The 20,650-nt window shown below is 52.0% G+C and overlaps 1 protein-coding gene across 5 annotated transcripts in view; it reads left to right on the forward strand.

The window, feature by feature from the left end:
- The first annotated feature begins 2,952 nt into the window (after positions 1-2,952).
- The window catches only part of RBFOX2 (RNA binding fox-1 homolog 2), a 157,508-nt gene continuing 139,810 nt past the window's right edge, over positions 2,953-20,650 (forward strand). For 3 of the 5 annotated variants that reach the window (XM_038172987.2, XM_072038113.1, XM_038172988.2), the window contains exon 1: positions 2,953-3,379. In XM_038172987.2, coding sequence (XP_038028915.1) covers positions 3,197-3,379 — 183 coding nt within the window. In that variant the 5' untranslated portion in view covers positions 2,953-3,196. The remainder of the gene's footprint in view (positions 3,380-20,650) is intronic. The other 2 variants (XM_027450060.3, XM_038172985.2) reach the window with 1 other exon arrangement.

Here is a 20,650-nt window from a genome sequence, read left to right on the forward strand (position 1 = left end):
ACTGGAAAAGCCTGCGAGCGCCGCGAGTGCACAAAGGGCTAAAACTTGAGCAGCAGCAGAGGAGGGGCCCTGCGAAATGTTTGGAATAGCGAAAAGCTGGAGCAAGCCCGGAGCCACGGCTCGCGTCCCCGAGGCGTCATCCGTGCTGTTGCAATTCGCACAGCCTCGAGGGAAGGCTCCGACAGCTGGGAAGCATCAGGGCGCGCACACCGCCTCGTAACGCCTCGGAGAGGGAAGAGGAAATATCCGTGGGCTCGTCTCGGTGCCGGGGCATCGCTCCTCTGGCTGGCTCGGCCTTGCTAAGGAGCAGCTTAGCTGGGTGTTTTGTGTCCAACAATGCGCCCCGAGGTGCTTTCCAATAACCCGATTAGTGAGGAAGAAGCGGCCTCCGCTCCGCGGCTCAGCCACGGAGCAAATTGAGTTGTAGAGAAGGGGCCCTAACAGACGGGGTGCTTCGCCGAAAACAAACAGGAGTTAACACGATAAAAACCTTTCTGTTCCCAGGATGGGCGTTTTGCTTTGTCCTTTGCTTTGTCTGCCTGCTCCGCTGCCAGTGCAGGCTGTCTCCGGCTGGGCACTTGCCCTTCTCCAGCGGCACAGCCTCCGGCAGACGTGGAAAGGAGCAGTTGCAAGGACTGATTAGCGCTGCCCGTTTGTTTGCCCACACTGCCCAGCACCCCAGCAGCAGGGCAGGAGCCCCTCCGATGCTGCCCCACTGTCTCAATGCAAAAGCAAAAAGTCTTTTGTTTCCTTGACACGATCCCCACACAGCTTCCTATATGTTTTAGGGAGCCCGTGACTCTTTCACGGAAGCAGTTATCAGGCCCCTTTGTATTAGAGGTGCAGGAGCACCTGCTTTATTCCCCGTCTTACAAGCAGAAGCAGGGCAGGCAGAAGACATTTTTATGTTATCCGTGTGGAAGTCGATAACTGCATCTGCACTGCAGGTGTCGTGCAGCTTTAGCAGCATCGGTGTACTCAAAACGACACAAGCTTAGCACACGATGACACCCCACGGAAGCTCAGCCCAGTCGAAGCAGGCAGGAAAACAAGGAGGCAGGGAAGGTTTTGCTCTGAGCTCCTGGCGGTGGACGAAGGTCGCTGAGGTGCCGGGTGCTCGATGAAACCAGGAGTCCTCGGTGCAAGCGGCATCCCTGGCAAAAGACCGGGTGCCCCGTGGGTGCTGAGCTGCTGAACGACGCCTGTGTGGGCAACCTGTGCAAATAAAATTTCGCACCAAAGGGCCAGCCCAGAGATAAGCAAGGAGAAACGCTTGCTGCTAGGGGAAAGCTCTAGCACCGCTTCCTGCGAAGCCAGGAGCAAAGGGCAGGCTGGAGCTGCGCCTTGGCAGCACTTTGTTACCTGCGGGACTATGGCTGAAAGTAGTCCCGCTTGTGGCTCCAAAAGCTTGGCTAGCAGGAGAGGAGCAGATGAAATGGGCAGGGTTGGGCAAGCCACTGAATCTCCCCGACCTGCTCAGCGGAGAGGCAGACCCAGCGGGAGGGAGAGGGGCAAAGCTGCATGGGGGCTGCAAGGCTGAGAGGGAGCCGCTGCGGTCAGCGGGACGAGGCATGCTGCATAGACAGAGAAACCTCCCTCAGTTGTGGTGGCGGGGAGGAGAGGCTTGCTTTGAACCGTCTCCTAATGATTTCTATGCCTGTGGGCCGGAGACTAATAGCTGAGTTTGTGCCTCATTTCGTGGCTCCGGTGAGTCACCGCCCCGGCTCCATCAGAGCATGCAGAGGACACGGCTCTTGGTACTCCAGGGACTTTTCACACCCCGACCTTTCACACCCCGAGCCCTGATGGCACCTGAACTCCCTGTGGCCCGGGGGGACCACAGGCACATGCTGGCTCCTTCAAGGAATCCCTTCACAGGGAGTCTTTCTGTGGAAAAAAAAAAGGCAAACCAACCCAAATCATCTTTATTCTAAAACGGTACGGATTTGTTCAGATAGACACTCTTCACACCAGCTTCTGAGGTAACATTTCTTACAGCTGCCTCTCGTTGAGCTGCCAAAGTCCAGGCACCGAGGAGGGCTCTGCGAACTCATGCATGAAGCAATGGCGAGGAGGAGGCGCAGGCAGAGGGGTGCAAGGCAGAGGGAAGGGGGTAAGGGCAGAGGCAGCGGTCTGTTTAGGATGTCTCAGATGTCACAGACACCTGAAAGGCAGCCGGGTGGTGCTAAAGGAAACCAACAGATTAAGTTTGTGGTCCCAGCTCAAAAGCTTTTTTTTTTTTGTGTGTGTGTGACTTCAGGAATGCCTCGTATCCCTTCTGTTCAATGGAGATAACACCTACCCCACGCGCATACTGTGAAGATTAATTCATTAATCTTTATTTATTTATTTATTATTTTTTTAAGTGGAAAGAGCCAGAGAAAACAAAGAGATGAAGGATCAGGGTGGTCGTGTCAGAGGGCAAGCGGTGGCGTGCAGCAACCGTGGGGCTGCTCGGCTGTGGGGTCACGGCAGCTCTCTTGGGGTGGGCACCCCATTGCAGAGCTGGGGGCTCTGTGAGGGGAACACCAGCCAAAAACAGTCACTGAGGGACCTGTGTGTGGGGCCGCCAGCTCTCCAGGCAGGGCTGGCGGTGGGCACAGGGGGGAGATGGAGAGGAGATGGAGAGGAGATGGTGAGGATGGGGACGCTTTGCCCTGAGTGTGTACCACAAATACGACATCCCCCTGCCACGGGAGGAACCGAGCCTGTGCGTGCTGCCAGCCAGTGCCAGGCACACCCCTCTCCAGGCGCTTTTTAACAGCGAGCACCACGCTGGGACCCACCACCCCCCGCCCCCTCCTCAGGGCCGTGCCCGCAGCCACCCCCCGGCGGCCATTTTCCCGGCCTCCCCTCTCCCCGCGGCGGCCCCGCCCCTTTCCCCTTAACCCCTCCCCCTCCCCTCATAGCCCCTCCCCTCCCCCCTCCCTCCGAAGGTTGCCGAGCGGGGGTCGCGCCTCTTCGGCTCCCGGGCCGGCGGCTTCCGGAGATTGCCGAGGGGCTTCGGCCCCTCCCTCCCCTCCCTCCCGGAGCCGCTCGGGTGGCTCCGAGCCCCGCCGCGCCCGCGCCGCCTCAGGGGCCGCGGCGCCCCCCCCCCGCCCCCCCCCTTCAATCTTCCTCCTCATCATCATCGTCGTCCTCCGTGCTGACAGCGGGGCCACCGAGGCGGGGGGCGGCCGGGGCTCCGGCGGTGCGGATGGCGGAGGGCAGCCAGCCCCCGCAGCAGCAGCAGCAGCAGCAGCAGCCGCAGCTCCTGGCCGCCCGCGGCGTGAAGCGGGAGCCGGAGCCCGAGCAGCCCATGCCCGGCGGGGACGGAGCCGAGGGCGGCCACAGCAAGAGGCTGCGCACCGAGGCGGAGGCCGAGGGTGGCGGCATGCAGGTAAAAAGGGGGGGTGGGGGCACCCCCAGGGGGGGCCCCTTTGTTCGCTTTTGGGGTGCTTGGCTCGCTGGGGGGAGCTTCTTGGGGGATCCAAGCACCCCGAGGGGGTGCCCCCCTCATGGCATCGCAGCCAGCTCCAACATCGCTGGAGTCGGGGTTTCGCCACCAGCCCGCTCCCAAAAAGACCCCCAGGAGCACCCACACCTCGTGAAATTGGGGATTAGGGTCAGCACCCGCAGGTCGTGCACCCATTTGTTGCAGCTGGTGCTACACCCACACAGGCCGGCACCGCCACTGGAGATCCCTACAAAGACCAGTCTTAAAATCATAATTATTATTTTTTAGCACGGTTTCTACACCCAGCAAATGCTCTGCTCGGTTCTGAAAGCGCTCAGGACTTGCTACGCGGTAGTAGGATCGCGGCGTGCAGACGTGGGACACACACAGCAGCCCCGTCAGCAGGAGCAGGGATTGAGCGTGGCTCCGAGCAGAGCATCAGGCTGGGTTTCCGTGTCAAACGCTGGCAAACAGCAGAGAAATTACGCAGAGAAACGCAATGAATAGTCCAGGTTTAGGGTGAAACATTTACGGCCAATATGACTGGTCTCAAGCCCAGGGGCCCCCTGCTGTAGTTACTTGATGTTCTTGGTGTGATTTTCGTCTTTCTGTATACACACATATGAAAAGATTCTTCAATCTTTTCAATATAAAGGATGAACATCTTCATATGTACGTGTACGTAGGCAATGGAGCATCCACGCGCTCTGTTTTGGCCAGAAGTTTCCCTTGACGTTTTTTAGGGCTGAGGAGAGTGGTTGGTTTGTTTGGAGGATCGGGTCCGGGTTGTAAGCACACAACGCCAAAGTCGAAGCCAGTCGTACAAATGATTTCTGCGCCAGGAAGACGTGTGCTCGAATGTTTTGAAATCCTATATCTTTGTACCTGAAAGTTGAAGCATAACATGGGGTGGCCTTTCACGAGGATTTCTGTTCAGATAGTGTTGACTTTAGAAGCACTTTTTTGGAAAATAACGGGTTCTCTTGTAGCAAATTCTCTACGTTTAACTGTACGTAATGCTTACGAGAGGAATAAAGAGCCTATTCTTTTTCTTCCTTTTTTTTTTTTTTCGTATGTACTAGAGGCTTTCTGGAAGCTGGAAATAACACCAGCAACTGTTGTACCTTGTTTTTCCTGCAGATCCTGTCAATTTTCTACTTCCTGCTCCAGAGCCACAGGCTGCTGCTGCTGCGTAAACTCCGTGACCTCGTGTTTCGAGGCTGATTGGGAGGGATCCCGGGGTGCTGTGCTTGCTGCGGTGCCTTCCGTACACAGCTCGTACACACTGATGGCTCAGGACATGTGTACGGCTTCTGTTGCTGAGAGAAATCGTTTAGCTATAGCAATTAGCGATGCAACCGTAAGACTAATAGCGGTGTCTTGTGTGTTTTTTTTTTGGGGCTGTTAACATGAAATACCAAACGTAGCCCGCAGGGAGACAAGATAGTAGCTGGTTACTAAGATCTTGGAGCAAAGCGTGCTTTTTAGCTTGAAGTATCCCTTAAATTTTTTTTTTTTGGGGCTGCTTGTTTTCTGCTGTCTCAGGCGAGCGTGCTCAGACAGCTTATGCAGTTAGGGTTTCATTATCTAATCCATCTCTGATCAGGCTGGATAAACGGTGCTTGGCCAGTGCTGATCTCGTTAGGAGGGTGGTGTAAAGCTGCTTGAGTTGGGATTGGGACAAATCGGATCATGGCTGCTATCTGCTTCTGGGACATATTTTAGTTAATCGCGGCGTGGGAGGAATAGGTCCAGCGCTAGCTGCTGCTTTTTAGCTCCCTGAGGTCCCTAAGTGGCAAAAACGAAATACCACCAGCCAGGAATGTCTCCTGGAAGTATTCGGATGTGTTTGTAAGCTTTGGAAAAGAACAGCCCCAAAGGTACCGCTGCTTCTTAACCGTTTAGATACTAGCAAGGAGCTGGCTCCGTTTGCTGACTTGGATGAGTTGGATCATTTGGATCAGCTTGCTGGTCTGGGTAAAAATAGACCCTAAGAGAGAGGAAAAAAAGTTTTATATTGGCTGAAGTCACTGCACCCAAATGCAGTTGTTGATGCAGCTGTGTTTGCTGCTTTTCGGAAGAGGTCGACTGCTGCACAGATGGAAGAGAAAGGACCAGTGCGATGATCTTGTCTTCGAAAGCCTCTTGGAGGAGGAGGAGATTTAGAGGAGGAGGGAAATGTTGTGGTTAGCTGGGACGGGTCCCTTCTTTCTCTTTGGAGCTGCAGATGAGGGTGTCACGCCTCGGCGCAGCGTTCACCTTCCCCATCAGGGTGCTGGAAGCGTACCAGCCGGCTCGTGCTGCTGTAGGGAGTTGTTATTGAATTATTTTCTGGTTGTATCGCACAAGGCTGAACGAGTTGATCAACTGACCATTTGGTACCCAGGGTGAATTTTGATTTGGCTGTGTTATGAGGTCTAGTCTGGTTGGCGCATTGAGCTGTGCCTGAGAGCAGTGTGGCAGGACTGAGGTGCAAAGTGTGAGCAGGTCAGTGGTAAATGTGGCTGGTCAGGGAAGGCTGTTAGTGCAGCTTTACTTTATCTAGCCCCTGTCAACTTCTCCAGGCAGTGACGGGTGACTTTGTGGTGCCGTTCAGGCATGTCTGCGTAGGGTTCATCAAAATGCCTGGTGTTGCTGAGATCAGTGCCCCGCGACTGTAAATAATGATGCAATAGACCATAAGTCTTCGCTCTGCAAGAAAATCCACGCTGCTTTTCCTCCTGCTGTGAGCCAGAAGATGCTCTTTAACACCCTCTACCAGCTCGAATCCCTCTAGGATGAAGGCGGGACACCTTGGACTGAAGGGAGGAGCAGGGGCATTGCCGGTGCTGTGGTAGGAGGTTGGGGAGATGGAGATCCCTGGTTGATCCCAGGATGAAAGTGAAGGCTCCTACAGAGGGAGAGGGCAGGGATCCAGCAGCTATTGCCAATTTGACTGGGGAGAAAATTCCTGTTTGGTCTGAAACCTAGCCGTCTGCTTAACCTCAAGCAAAGCACACTAGCTACATACCCAGGAGGGATATCAATACGAGCAAGAGCACCAGCACGCTCCCCTCGGTGTCCCAGTTCAAGCTACGGCCCTTTAATGGTGCTTCAGAGGAGGGCAAGAAACAAACCTGCTACTAGTTTCCAAAGATGGGTTTGGGTTTTACAAGCAGGAGGGCTGACGGGGGCCATAAAGCAGAAGGGGGCTGTGAATAACAGCTTTTGCACTGCGAGTGACCCTGTGGAAATCTGTATTTCTAAATCTCGTGGAGGAGAACATCTAGCTCCAGTAAATCACGGAAACGCCGTGCCGTCAGGTTAGTTTTTCCTCCCTCTTATTGTTCACAGTGTGGCCATTCTCCTAAAGAGATGTGGAGCCACGTTTCAGAAAAGAAATGCAGCTCCAGCCTTTAAAAGCTGACCCCTGCCTCGGGCCCAGGATGAGGTTTCCTGGGATGCTGCTTGGACAGACTATTGCCAGGGGGCTGAGGCATAATGAATCACCTCCTAGTTTGTTGTTGCTTCTCTGTTTGCTTTTGTCTTACTTATTTTATTTTTCCTAAAGATTGGAGTGTTAGGAGTTACCTGACACGGTCTGGGAAGACTTTAGAAAACCTCCAGTTCAAAGAAAACTTTTTTGGCGCGCAGGCTCGGAGTCGGGATTACAGAGATGCTGAGAGCACTTTAAAGTTGGCTCCTTTCCTGCCACACTCAGGAAAATGGAAAGCTCGAGGAAAGTATTCAGGATACTTTAGTACCCCTACAGGCTCTGTCGGTGTTTTCTCTTTGGGTTTCAGAGGTTTGTGTTCAAAGGTGATGGCCGGAGTTGAGAGGCTGGAAGCCGAACAGAGCTCTGGCTCTACAGGAGATGGTTTCCTTCTGAGCGCGAGTACCAGCTGTACACATATGCTGGTTAATTTGTCCTTTTCAGGGTTCCCATTGAGAAACACGAGCGTGCTGGTGTTTTGCAGAAAGCCTGGGCTCTCCCTGCCCTTTCTGCTGGGGCTGCCCACCTCGCGGTCGCAGCTGAGCTCAGATTGGCGTGCCATGAAGTACTCTCCGTCGTCTTTTCCACCCAGAGACCTCACCAGCAGGGCTCCCACCTCCTCCTTTGGCATTTGGGGTTCACACCTCTGCTTTCAGGGTGCCACGTGGTGGCTGCGCCGAGGGCTGCCAGCAGCTTTCCTGCAGGGAGCCCGGTGGCAGCGGGAAAACCAGGGTGCAGGAGAGGCAAAGGAGGCAGCGGTAATAAAAAATAATATAAAATAATGAAAAAAAATTAACTGCATCTTTTGCAGTAGTGGGGGGGAAGCCAAAGCCAGGTTGAGCAGTGGTGGGAGACGTGTGGAAGCGATACTGGAGCTGGGCTCTGCGTGTGGTCCGGGCCCCCCAAGGGATGGCAGCCGAAGGACGGGGCGCTGGTAGCTTGCAAAATCGCTGCCCCCTGGGAGGGTGTTTGGGGTCACACCGGTTGGAAGTGCTCTAAAACCCCTCGGTTTGTGCTCCTGGCTTGTCTCATGACGCGGGGCAAGCCCAAAGTTTTGTACGAAGTGAAAGAGGAGGGCCGGCGTTTTGGCCGACTGGAAACCTGCTATTTAATTTGCCTGAATTTGGGTATTCCTTGACCTCTCCGTGTGCGCTTTTTGAAACGACGTGGCTAGGGGATCAGAGGGACGTCCAGAAGTGAAGTGAGAGAAGCAATTAGAGGTAACGAGTTCCAGCTCATTGAAGCATCCTGTTGATCTACATTTTGCAGTGCCGTTGAATGGAGGCTGGAGTGTAGCTGTCATGAGATAATCCCGATGTTTAGGGATTAGAGCTGCTTGACCGCGTTTCGGGCCCTCGCTGCCTTTGCTCTCCAGTAAATTTAATTTTGCCTGCAGTCTTTTCTAAACTCAGGGAAGTGCTATTTTGAGAGAGATCTCGTACTCTGAAAGAATATCACGTCTTCTTCCCCAGGATGCTCCCGCATTCCCCTGTTTCTCTCTCAAGAGCAAGCCTCCATCCCTACAGGATGTTTTGGAAAGGCTGCAACCCGCCAGGCCTTGATCCTTGCGGGGTTTGGGCTGTATGGCCATCCTGGCCCGCAGTGCCCCTTGTCACACCATCGCTGTGCTGTGCCGCAAAACCCTGCTGGGATACCTCCAGGACGATGCCCCTGGTTTCTGTGAGGAGGGACCATCACATCTTGACATTTCCAGGGGGAGTTCTCACTTCTGGATGATGCCTGGATATTTGGGAAGTCGCTCGTGAGCCGTTCCTGGTCCCATTTGCACCCGCAGCAACAATCCCGTTGTTTAATGAGGGACAGCAGCTGAAGTTGAGCCTGGTCCAGCATCTTTTTGGGCAGAGCAGCCCGGCCATTGCCACCTCCTAACCTTCGGGGCGTGGGCCAGTGATTTGTAGCAATCAGAGAAGGGGTTGTGAGATCTCGTGCTCGTCTCTCTTGTGTAGGGCAGTGGGATGCTGGTGAAGTGGCTGCGCCTTCCCGTTGCCGTTGCTCGTCGCTGCCTTTGTCTAGGAGAGCTCGCCGTGGAGGGAAATTGGATGCTTGCTTCAAAGAGTGTGGGCTACAAGCGGTCGTTGCTTTTTTCTTTATGACTTTCCTGGGTTTTATCTGCTCGTAATTACCTCGGCAATAACGCTAAGTATTACTTAGCATAGAAATGGGGAAAAACACGCGCCATTTAAGGGGTGGGGAAGGAGAGGAAAAAAAATAAAATAAAAAGGCGGTGGCGCTTTTTTACCCTGTGGCTGCATGGAGCTAAATTTCCTTTAATAGCGAGGCTAAAGAAGCAACCTTATGTGGTGTTCCTGCGTGTTGCAAATATCAAAATATTCTCCCCTGAGGCTTTGAGGCCCTGGGATCTGGATGCAGCTCAGGTTTCTTGCAGCGCCCTCCTTTGCGCCGCGGCTTTCCGCGGAGCTCAGCCCCTGCTGCTGCCGGAGGGGGGGGATCCTCGCCGTGGGGTGCGATGCCCGGGGGTGAAATCCCACCAAGGCTTCGCGTGCCAGGCCTGATTTAGTGCTGCGTGGGCTGGGAAGGGGCTGGAGCTGCGATCCCGGGCCTATAATTTGCTGCTGGAGGTTGCTGGCGAGGCGCTGGGAGAGCTGGGCTCTGCGGGGCGCCGAGGCGCTGGGAGAGCTGGGCTCTGCGGGGCGCCTTCGCCCTCCAGCCCTGGGTTTTGTAGGCAGCACATGGGAGGGTGCTTCTGAGCAGTCCCTGTCCCGATTTGATTTTTTTTTTGTTTCTCTTGTGGCTTTGCATCCTTCTCGTGGGAAGAAGAAATGAAGGGAAGAGCGTGCGTTAAAGGGCTTCTCCGTTTCCTTTCTTATTTTATCCTCTCCCAGATTAAAATTCTCTCCAAGAGGCCGCTTCCCTGTGTCTGCTTCCAGGCCAAAGCCCTGCGTAGCCGTGGAGTGAAGCTGGGTGTGGGGAAACTGAGGCGGTGCAACACGGCCTGACCTCCCTTCTGCTGGTCCACCGAGATCTGAACGTCCCCGGCGATGCGACAAGAGGGCACCTTGTGGGGTCTGAGTCGTGCGGTCGTGCGCTGTAGGTTTTTGTAGATGACTTCATCTCCGAGGGCTTCAGATGGATAGCACTCCCCGAAAGCGCTATTAAATCTAGCAGGAGTTTCGTTAGCACTTAGAATGGGTGTGAGCTGAGGCTCTGGATGGAGAGCTGCTCAATATTTCATTGCTTCTTTTCATCTAATGCGTGACCCCAAACCGTATTTACTGCGGATAATCTAAACCATGCGCTGCATACAGAACGATTAATTTTTAATGGTCTTTTCTGTGGCACTCACTGCTGTAGTGTGGGCGCTTCAGAGATACTAATGATCTTATTTTTGCTGTTTTCCTCAGAGGTAGGAAAGGTGCATTATCTTTTATTGTGGGAAATGAGGAGCTGAGGTACTGGTAATGCGGCCAGTTTTGCAAAAATCCCATTGACGCCTGCGACCTGATTTTTTCCATTCCTATTTTTATTTGTTTTTACTGTAGCTGATGGGTTTCTGGTGATGCTTAAACGCTTGATCTACAGCTCTCTACAGCTTCCACCATTGCCAAAGTCAATTTTGATTTTATTTTTTTTAAATGAAGAAGGTTATAGCGTGATTTAACTTGTCTGAACGTTCCCAACTCTCCATCCATCCTTCCAGTGCCCACTCCTGACCTAGAAATGAGTCTTGTCCAAGAACTGGGCTGTTGTGATGGGCTTGGATGCGGTGAACGAGACCGAGGCTAACATTTGAGCGTGTGATCCAGTTATCCATTTATGAGACGTGTGTGTGGATCATGCCAGGAAGTTGAAATAATGCTTATAATTAGGGCTGTGCTGTCGGTGTGTCACTATCTGCTGACTGCATCCTTCCAGAAAGGAATTCTTGCCTTTCACCACCATCTTCCCATCTCTTCTGTCTTCTTTCAAGTGCGACAGGGGTGTCACGAGGTCGTGCTAAATCTTGCAGATTCGGAATAATAAATCCTCCTCGTCTGTTGATAAATCACCAAGTTACATCACTAAAAATTGTTGGTGCTTTATGTTTTGGCCTGAAACCTCTCTGTCTGCTGGCTTGGGAACATATCTGAGCCTTCTTTAAATCAGGCTTTGTGACTGATGTGCAGATGCTCTCAGGGATGGGTGTTCTCCATGGGGAAGGCGTTGACTAGAATAGATGGAGGCACTGTGAGGCTTTTTCTGTGTTTTTTTTTTTTCTTTTTTTTTTTCCCCCTCCTATTACTCAGGGCTGAAGGGGGTAAGTAAGGATTTCTCCTCCTCCAGTGGTCAGTGAGTTGCCATGTTGATGCTGAGTAGTATCAGCTATTCCTGACTGCTTTGCTTGCCAGGAGCACGGGTTGGATTCAGAGCTCGGACCACGACTGTTTTAAGGACCGGGAATTTTTTGATGAGTGACTGCAGTTAACTCGGGGCTGTTAGCTGATGGATGTCGATGGAGCACGTCCATGGTGCTTGGGAAGGTTTCCTTAAATAGGCATGACCTTTCCAGTGAAAACAGGAAGATGGTTTTTGCCTTTTTTTTTTTTTTTGGAGCTTGGCGTTTGTTTCATTTTTGGAATTTGTGATTACTGCAGGCACTTACCATAGGAGAAGTAACTTCCAGTCCTGGTAGCCTCATGGGACAGGGCTTGGCAGCTCTCTTGGAGCTTGGTGGGGGGATCAGCTTGCTTTGCAGTGCAGCTTTCTATAGTGTGTCCGCTCATCCTTCCCGCACCAGCAGCTAATTTTCACCTTTGGTCATCCGGTTCTCTTGCCTTTTCACGCTGGCATCCGAAAATCGACGTCAAAGGAAAAGCCTAGCCTGCCCAGATTTTAACACGGGGGTGGGGAATGCGTAGCGCTTCGCTAGGTCTTTTTTATCATCCTATAGCAAAAAAGCTCTCGTTCCTGTCGGCTTCCAGTCGCTGTCGGTGTGGGCGTTGCTGTCGAGTGGTGGTGGTCCTGTCCCCGCGGAGCGAGGATCCTCTGGAAGAGCAGTGGATGTGGTGACAATCTGCTGCCCGAAGCAGCACCGGTCCCCGGGAGCAGGCGTTACACGAGGTGTGTGCTTTCAGGGCTCTCAGCTCCAGCATGTGCTCAGTTTTTCCAGGATGCCAAGCCTCTGCCTTTTCATTGTTGTCGCTGACAAGGTCTGAGCAAGCTCTTCTGTGATCTCCGCAGTGTGTTTGTCTCTAAATAAACGGAAAACCTCTGTGCTTGGGATCCTATTGTAAGGTAGCACGTGGGGTTTCTTCTCTTGGATTTGATGCTTGGTAAGGACATGGTGCAAATACTCTGAAAAAGGCGTAGTGCAGTGGAGGAATTGACCAGCCTTGATGGCACAGTGGGATCAAGTGTTTTTATTTGGTTTGTGTGCTTTCCTTGATCGTCAGGGTTTGTCTGAAATGTGCTTCATGTGGCCATCCTACTGAGCAGTTTCTTATTCCACGTTGCCGGTTTGATTGCTGAGATGTTGCAATGAAGACTGAGGGCTTGTGTGATCCCTCTGCTTCGTTCCAGGATTAGCAATTTTTGCTTTTGTTCCCAGAAAGGGATTTTAAAGACCGTCCCTGAATCTTCTGGGCCCTTTGAGCAAGAGTAAACATGTGGCATTGTTCCCCTGCTAGGGGTGAATTCCTACCATTGTAAGGCTGGCTCTGGCGCTGACTTCCTGGGCAGGATTTGGATGATGAATACGGTCACACTAAGTAGTGGAGAACTTTCTAATAGGCCACTGCTCAACTTGAATTGCTAGGTGAGTATCATTCTGTCTCCTAAGGGTGCTTCTGGGGTGCAGAAGCTGTTGGGTGAGCAGTTTCCCCCTCGGGAAGGTCTTTTTCTACGTGGTTACTGCGCAGTGCTCATCGTGGCGACAACTCTGCACCAAGTTACTGCTGGAAAATGCAGTGATTTTCGTACAGGCTGCGTTTGAAGAGCTGCTGTGTGGAAATAAGGCTGCACTGGGAAGCAAGGATGTGATGGGCACCTCTGATCTCTGTTCCAGCAGAAGAGGTGCTGCTTCCCCGGGGGCCTCAGCGGCGACTTCCCCCTCTGTTGAATTATGCCTGGGTCAGGAGTCGCTGGAAGTCATCTTGTGGAATGTTAATTCAGCGTCTTACATGAATAAAATTGACTGGGTAGAGCACCTGATGTGCCTGTGGGATACTTTCCTCTCACCTGGAGGAGCTTAAACAGTAAAAAAAGTAAAACATCCGGCAGGAAAATTGCCTCTTCCTTGCGCAGTTGGCAGCAGTAACCAAAAGCAAATTGTACAATGGGGTGTTCAGAGCCCTCTGATAGTATTGTCATGGCTTCTGCTTCTGTTTACAGATTTCCCACGTAGCTGAATTAAATTAAGAAGGCCGGTCAATTCATCGTTGCTGTATTTAACCCCCTGGGCAGCAATGAATCTGGCAAGGATGCAGCATCATTTTCACGTGCTGCTCGGAAGGGGAGGATGTACAGCAAAGCCAAGCAGCGTCGTTGCTTGAGGGAGAGGTTCAGTCACAGCTGGGATGTCGGGGAAAAGGGAACAGGACATTTCCAACAGCTCCTTTTCCTCCACTGCTTGCAGGGTGGTCAGACAGTAGGTGGCCTGAGTTGTTTTTGTCGTGTATTGCTAGACGGAGACTAATGCATCCACAGAGTTTATTCAAGGCAGATCGCTTTACGGGAATCAAAGCAGATCTCTTGGTTCCTGTCCATAGATTTAATCCTTTGTTTTTAGCAGTTAAACATCCCTGTATTCTTTAGCCTGGCCTCCGTTATCATAGAACTGAGCCCTTCCTAAGTCCTTGTGCATGTAATCATGTAACACCAATGCGAGGAGGAGAAATTATGGGGAGAGATCACGCACAGAGGGACGGAACAACTCTGCTGGGCCGTTTGGAGAGGATTTTGGAGCACAGGTACAGTGGGTCCTCCTTCCTCTGGTTTGACCTAGATGGCCTCCCCGCTTAATTGCCAAGAGGATAATGTGGAGGAGGACGTGGAGCTGGTAGAAGAGGTCCAAAGGAGGGCCACGAAGATGATCGGAGGGCTGGAGCACCTCTCCTGTGAAGAAAAGCTGAGAGAACTGGGGGTGTTCAGCCTGGAGAAGGCTCCAGGGTGACCTCACTGGGGCCTTTCAGGACTTAGAGGGGGCTTGTAAAAGAGATGGAGAGCGACTCTTCGCTTAATGAGATAACGACAGAACGAGGGGGAATAGTTCTAAGATATATAAAATAAGTCTTATTATATATAAGTCTTGAACCCTTGAAAATGGCCCAAACTTAGGAAAATCATCCCCAGTTGCCATGGCAGCTGATGGGCGAAGGGGAAAGGCAATTACTCGGCCTGGCGCAGGGGGGTGTGGGGCTGGGGGGAGAGAGGCCAGAGATGGCTTGTAAGAGGGCTTGGCCGAACACGCCGGGTTTCCACCTCCTGGGCAGGCTCGTCCAGGGATTCACACCCTTCCTTTGATTGTCCGGGGAGGTGTCTCGTCTTAGACTGATGTTCGCAGCTGAAGGCAGCAGCAGTCTGCGTGGTGGCTCTGAGCTGTCCCAGAAACCGAAACTGGGAGCTGGAGAACTTCCTACCCGTTAAAGAAACTCCTCTGGCCTCTCGCCAGCTGCTTCCTCTCTGTAAATATTCCTTCCCCACTCTTACCTTGCCGTTTCCTGCAGGCTGAAGGTCGCGGTGTGAAATAACTCCTGTTTGCTTGGAGCAAAGAGGGATGGTGACGGAAAGGGAGGCTGGCTCAGCATCAGGACGCTCATTTCATTCTTCCTCGGTGTTCCTGCGCTAGCAGAAGGCCAAAACCTTATGATTGCTGCCTCGTGTGCAGACCTCCGTGGATCTGCAGGTGTCGGGGTGTGATGAAGGCAGCAGATGCTGGTTTCTTGCGCTTTTCACGGTGCCTCTGAAGCTAAAGGAAAGCCGCGTCCTTCATCTTTTTCTGCTCAATCAGGTAGCGTGTGCTAAAGTACAGCCAGTGCAAACAGCACAACGCAAACACAATGCAAGCCTGGGGAAAATCATATAGTGAAGAGCTGGTAGGAAATCAATAAATTCCTTGAAAGGTTTGAGTCAGGAGCCTGGTGAGAGCTCTGAGTCCCCTGCTTATGTTAAAACTCAGGGATACCGAGGCGTGTGTGCCCAGATGGCATCCCGTCGTCCCTTCCAGTCTGCGTGTCTTTCCTTTCCCTATATAATGGGATGTGACCCCATCCAGCATGAGCACGTTGCTTCAGCTTCTCCCAGCTTTGGGAACCGCCAGCCGAGCTCAAACGTGGCCTTCAGTCCCCTTTGATGGGGAGATGATGCTGGGGGTGCAGGGAGGTCCTGCTGAAGTGAGAGGGGTAAACCAGCCGTCTGGGTGAGCGACTTCAGGATCTTGTCTAAACACCTCTGCCCCTTTGGGTTGATCTCAGCAGCTTTTTCCAGCTGCTGGCGGTGACAGTGACTCACCCAGTGGCTTCCGCAGCACACGGGAGCCTGGCGTCCCAGGGAGCCCAGGCACGGATGTGTTTGATCCCTCGCTAAAGATTATTCTGCCCCCGTTTAATTAGGGACCGCTGCTTGCTTTGCTGTCCTACTAAATATAAATGGAGGAGCCGGTATAATATACTCCAGGTTGCAAATGTCAGGAGTCAATCGCTTTGTTTTCCTCTCACCAAATCTGATTTGTTTTTAAGTACTGCCGCCAAATCTAATGAGGCAGTAATTCTTGTTTGTTAAAAAGGACGAGTGATTGAGGCTAAGTGAGGCTGCGTATTCTTTTCCCCTCTCTCTCTTCCCACCTTTTTACAAAGGAAGAGCCATTGGGGTGCTTATGTTGGTGCAGTGCCCTCTGAAGTGTCAAAAAGCTTGGTCTAAACACGCCCTGAACCAAGTTGGTATTCAGCTAAAATACAGTTAATGTTTTCCATCTGCCAAATTTTATTTTTTGGAATGGATTTGTACATTTCAAGCCTTACGCTTGCGACAGTCAGCAGCGTGCAAAAATTACAATAAGAAAAGCAGTGAGGATAATGAAGCTGCTGCCGGAGCCCCGGCTCGCAGGGATTTCCTTGCGGCTTCGCGTTGGGTTTGGGATTCTTTGTCTGCTGAGCCGCAGTCTGAGCCCTGGCGGGCCCCAGGGAGATCCGTAACGGGACAGACATCTGTGCAGAAGATGCCTCGCCCTGTCCGTCTGCCCCTGCAGCAAAAAGAGAGCTAGTGAGTGAGATACCTTGTTTTATTTCTTTTTCCACTCACCCCCTGGTCTATATGCTTCCACGTGCCTGTCCAGCAGCACTTGTGTGGTACCACAGCGTGGACCAGAGCCCCGGGAGGTCCATCTCACAGGGATGGGGATGCTGCCGCTGTGGTTTCAGCACCCAGCCCCGGCTCAGACAGCTGGGAAGTCCTTGGGAGCACACACGAGCGGTGGTGGTGGTAGAAGGAACCGTGCCGGGTGCCGGCTGACTCAGAGCTGTTATCAGCTGCCCGGGATGTGCTGAGGCTCTGCTTCTTGCCGTCGGCTGCTGCAACTGCTGTCTGCTCGTGCCCTGGCCGTTTTGGCACGCTTTTGTTCAGCCGGCGTGGTTATGTGGGGTACCCATTGTCAGAGCACATCTGGCCGCCGGGCTGGGGTAGGAGGGAGCTCTGGTGGTGTGCCCGAGGCACCTTGGTCGAGTTGCAGCCTGTGCTGCGGGAGGCATGCCTTAAAAATAGGAGCACCCAGCTCGCCGGGTGGGTCTGCCAGGGCTTCTCTAGCCTTGAGGATCACAGCCTAGCGCAGCCGTTTCGACGTTAACGTGTTTTTTTGGGGGGGGCTGGGGGAGTCTGAAGAGATGTTTGAGGTCTCTCCGTTCCTAGTGGTGGTGAGAGTAAAGGTGTTTCTGAGTTTTTATCAGTGTCTTTTCTCGGCCTGGGTGGAGAAGACGGAGGGCTGGCCCTGCCGTCTGCGTGCCTCTGGTCATCTGTAGGCGCTGCTGACCAGCACAGAGGATTTTTTCCAAAAGCTGTTTCCTCTGATGCATGACACAACGTTGAGTCAACAGCCGCGGCTCTTTGAAGGCTAACGTTTTTCATGTCCCCAAGCACTTTCGTGTTGTCTTTTGTTATCCTTTTCCCCCTCCTCCTCCCCAGCTTTTCCCATTCCTGATAATCTCCCGCCGGCCGCTCCTACAGAAGACGAGGCTGCAGGAAAATCTCCTCGAATCCTCCTCATCAGCATCAACCCAGGGCTGGGCTGCTGGCGAGCACATGGTGGTCCTAGCGGCACCCAGGGAGCTGTGTGCAGGAACAAGCGACCCTGTGTGGCACCCGCGGGGTGGCTTTGCCTCTCCTTAGCTCGCTGTAGGTGATCGGGGCCTGAATTATTCACTGCTCTGGGTATCGAGTTCCCTAGGGCTGTGTGTGCCCTGGGGCGTCTGCGAGCCTTGTGGCCGTGAGTCCCCCCACGGTCTGTCCATCTGTGGCCTTTTTGCTGTTTAAACAGCTGTCGGCAGCTTTGCTTCGCTTCCCATCCACCTTCGTGCTCCAGTCCTTCGGAAACCTGCATGGATTCCCACGTTGTAATCATTTTCTGCCCTCTCTGCGTGTAGCATTTGCTGTCCTGCCTATATTTTGCCTGTGTGGCGTGGGTTTCACTGTAAACCACGTCCTTATTTTTTTACATCCAACTTAAGGTAGCTTGTTTGCTACCACCACCTTCAGCGGTTTATCCCAGCCCTGCATTGGTCTTTTTATTTTTTATTTTTCCCCTAACAATTACAGCAGGTGGCCGGTCCCTGGGGAAGCTTTCTGTGACCAGAGCGCTCTTTGGTCCTGGCTGATGGTGCTGGGATGGAGTTTCAGGTCATCCTCCTGGCTGCACGGAGCAATGTTTTTTCACCTCTAATTGGATCATGTAAATCAGCCCTTCCTTTCTCTCTTCCTCTTTGTCCAGAATCTCCTTCTGGTGATTTTGCTGAATAAATCAGCATCTTTTTTTTATTTTTCCCCTCGTAGTTTTGTGGATATTTAAAAGCTAGTGTATCCGATGAGAGCAAAATAGGAGTACAGAGTTGTAGCAATAACATCCCTCAAAGACTGACTTATGTAGTAGAGGTGATAAATGATGGCAGATGCATTTTTTTTTTTTTAAATCCTGTGCTGTTTCAGCCTGCTGGGATTTTAGCGTTTTATAAAGTGCCTTGGGGTCCCTTGGGCCTGACAGATGCTAGGGAAAACGGAGCTCCCTCCCAGGGAGAAACCTGCTCCTTTCACACCAGCGCGGATGCTGGGTGCTTGCGGGGAGCCTTTCCGTGGTCTGGGGGAAGCGAGGAGCAGATCGCAGACCCCAGGAAAGCCTGGATCATCGCGTGTGGGGGTGAGCATTGACCGGTGATCGACTGAAAAAGGCTGGAAGCCAGGGAGCAGAGGGTGGTGATGCCCTTTCTGTCCTTCACACAGCCAGCGAGGCGATGTGTTCCCTGCCAACAGGGAAGAGCAAGAGGGGAGGGAAATGCGTGAAGCAAGCTTCCTCCAAGTACTTTTAACGCTGGGCGAGTGGAAGGGAGACAGCAAGCTGCAAAGGCTCCGTGAAGCCTGTGGTGGTGGCTGTGCAGCAGCTGACAGGAGGTGATGTGGGGCTGTGCTTCCCCGTTAGCACGCAGGGCATGGACGTGTGGTTTTGCTGAGGCCAAAAGCATTCAGTCCATCCAGAGGCAAACACAAAAAGGGGTGGACTGGGACTCCTGGATGGCAAGGCCTAGGTATAATGGGTTAAGAGCTAGAATTTGCCATCCCCCATTTGGGTCCAGGTGCTTTTATGTTATCTTCCCGTTAGTAGAGATTTAAAGTTTTGGGACTTCTCATTTATATCCATTTCTGACTTTGATAACAGCAGTGAGAGAAACAGATCTTTTCTTCTTCCTTCCCTATTTTTTTTTTCTCCCCAGGAGATTTTTGCCTGTTTGCAGAAAGCAGCAGATTTCCAGCTCCTTCCCTTGTGCTCCTGATCTGACTGAAGAGCAATGGGAGTGCAAAGCAAGCTCAGTCAATCTGTGATTTGCATGTGTTGAACCCTTCTGTCCCAAATATGTATAGTGCCTTTCTCTGCAGCTGACAACAGCTTTCCCATGCAGCAGCAGCAGCATCTGTGTGACATTCCAGCATCTTCTAATTTTTTTTTCTTCCCGCTGTCGCTGCTTTAAAGCTGCAAGTAATCCTCCAGGCACCAGCGCTGCCTTTCAATAGACTCAGACTGATGCAATGCTGTCTTCGTGTTGGTTGGGATTTGGGAGGTTTGGTGTTTCACCCGGGAGGATTACAAGCTTCATTTTGACACAAACATTTATATGCTGCAAGTGGTAGTGTTGGTGCTTCAGTACTCGATTCCTGGCACTGGGAAGATGCTCTGTAAATCGGGCAGCTTTTCTAGGCCTCTCTTCTTTTCTGTGACAGCTTTAGCTGCAAATCCCCACTGGTGTTGGATGTTGCCCAGAAGGTTCATGGATCTGTCATGTTTCAGTTTTGGCCACGTTTATTTGCAGATATACTCAATATGGGTGTGCACATATATATTTGACGCACACACACGTGTTCTGCAGTCAGAGTTTGGGTATTTTCTTGTAATGCATTAAGTGATGTGGCTAATACCATGAGAAGGTGTTTGTGGTTTCCTCTCCTCTCTAGGAAAAGCAGTGTATGTTCTTTCAAGCTGTGTTTTTGAAGAACTTCTGTTCACTTTTTAGGATGTAAACTCGAGGTTTCACTACATCTTTCTGTTAGAGGATGTGAAATCTGTAGGTGACTACCACTCCTGGAAAGCGATGAAGGGTGCGATGCTCCTGGGCTTCGAGAGTAGCATGTTTTGTACCACGAACTGTGTGAAAGCTCACACTGAGATGCACCCAGCCATTTGCATGGAGAACCGCAGCGTGCCAGGGGACGAAGCTGTCAGCTCCAGTTCCTGTGAGATTTGGAGTTTCCTAAAAGCTGAAGCCTCGTGCTGTCACTGTGTCACCACGCTGTATGTAGTCCAGCTGGGAGGTAATGAAAGCATTAATAATTGAAGCCAGGTCGTATTCTGTGCTGAGGTAAAGTCTCTCAGCTCTAGGATGCGTGCGGCTCTTGGATGTCGCAGATCTTGTTATTGGAGGCTGTGGCACCAGCAAGAGATGTGGGAATACTTACAAGGATTGCTCTGGTGACTGGAGATGTGCACTTTCAGAGTGCTTAATAGTGAAATCTGCAACGTGCCTCACCCAACTATCAATATCCTCCCCAGTCGGTCAGTGCTTCTGCTGTTGGGCTCGTCAAATCCGTGGCACCTCTTTGTGACAGTACCGTGTTTGCCTGCCGTGAAGAGCAATGACTTTCATCTGAAAGTCACAAATAAAAGCCCTTAAAAAAATAAAGGGGTTTATGCACGTTTTTTCTAAATACAACACGGGGGAAAAATTAGCATCTGTTTCTATATGTCCGTAGTAATTACTGATCTAAAAACTAGCTACCAAGCGGGGATGGATGTAGTTGACAGAAATGCCTTTTTTTCTCCTGGATTCTCCCTGCTTTATCAATACCTGCTGGAATGAGCACGATGGCTTGGCTTTTCATACCTGTTGCTACTCTCTATGTAGCACCCCTTTGCTCATGAAAGAGTCATTGAAATGCCTCCACTCCTCGGTAGAATGGCAGCAAACTGGAGTTGCTGCCTCCTTCAGAGGGATGAAGGCAGGAGAAGAGTGTGAGTGAGCAAACATCACCCATAT

Source organism: Anas platyrhynchos, chromosome 1 (assembly GCF_047663525.1).
Source record: "Anas platyrhynchos isolate ZD024472 breed Pekin duck chromosome 1, IASCAAS_PekinDuck_T2T, whole genome shotgun sequence".
NCBI classification, from domain to species: domain Eukaryota; kingdom Metazoa; phylum Chordata; class Aves; order Anseriformes; family Anatidae; genus Anas; species Anas platyrhynchos.